At 44.3% G+C, this 968-nt stretch overlaps 1 protein-coding gene across 1 annotated transcript in view; it reads right to left on the bottom strand.

The window, feature by feature from the left end:
• LOC119592540 overlaps window positions 1-768 on the bottom strand; it is a gene marked incomplete in the record, with an annotated part of 1,551 nt that extends 783 nt beyond the window's left edge. Inside the window, 1 exon segment of the mRNA XM_037941405.1 lies at window positions 1-768. Within this exon segment, the coding sequence (XP_037797333.1) occupies window positions 1-660 (660 nt within the window).
• Window positions 769-968: the final 200 nt, after the last annotated feature.

The raw sequence follows: 968 nt of genomic DNA, 5'->3' as shown, positions 1-968 counted from the left end.
GGGATTGAAGACACGCGCTCGCCTCTCTAATTCCTCATCAATATCCTTTATCTTATCCTGGATCCTGACGCCGTCGCCTGCGCTGCCGAACACGTGATCGAAGCGCTCGTTTTTGTCCCAAACCTTGGTTCCTTTGTACTTGAAATACTGGATACGGTGCTGAGGGATGGCCAGCTGGTCATCGTCCACAAGAGCAAGGTGCTCCCAGTGGAACGATGTGAACGGCTTCTCCACAACGCCAGAAAATCGATCCATGTATCCAACAGTGAAGTATTCTTCTTGGAGATTTTCATCCCACTGTATTCTGTGCCTTACATCGCCGGCGGTCTTCATGGAAGGTTTTTTGACAAATTGATTTGTTTCTTCCATAGCAACCTTCTTTACATTTCCTTTATTCTTCTTTTTTGTTTTTTTACTTACCACTTTTACTGCATCTGATGGGTGCAAATTGAAACACTGCTCGCCGAATCTGCACTTCCCTTCGAGGTAAAAAGAGCATACAATTTTTTCCTCCATCGCCTCACACTTCTCTTCATCTGATGAAGATTTCTCACTGTCCCTATTTTCACTGACGAGAGCCATGGCGGTGTCTCCAAAGTGCGACTCCCTTACTGCTGGTGACTCAGGCTCTAAGGATGCTGTTTCAGCGGACTCTGCCATGGACACTGATGTACGATCAGAAACCTCACTCGCAGAAGTAGCCAGGGTGTTCAGGTTCAGCCGACACCCACCAGGAAGCTTGTCCGTTGTAGTCAGGAGGTCAGAGATACGAAGTTACGGCTTGACCCGGGCCTTTCACAGACCTTTCCCAGGAGGTAAATACTTATATATACCTTAACTTCCTAGTACCGCAGCTTTCCAATCGAGAGTAATACTTTTTATATTAATTTTTCCTAGTATTTCAGCTATATAGTCATTCAGAGAGTATACATTTTTAATATATGATATAATATATTGAATTATAATTG

The sequence above is a fragment of the Penaeus monodon genome, chromosome 30 (genome assembly GCF_015228065.2).
Source record: "Penaeus monodon isolate SGIC_2016 chromosome 30, NSTDA_Pmon_1, whole genome shotgun sequence".
NCBI lineage: Eukaryota > Metazoa > Arthropoda > Malacostraca > Decapoda > Penaeidae > Penaeus > Penaeus monodon.
This window is presented reverse-complemented; position numbering and strand designations above follow the sequence as displayed.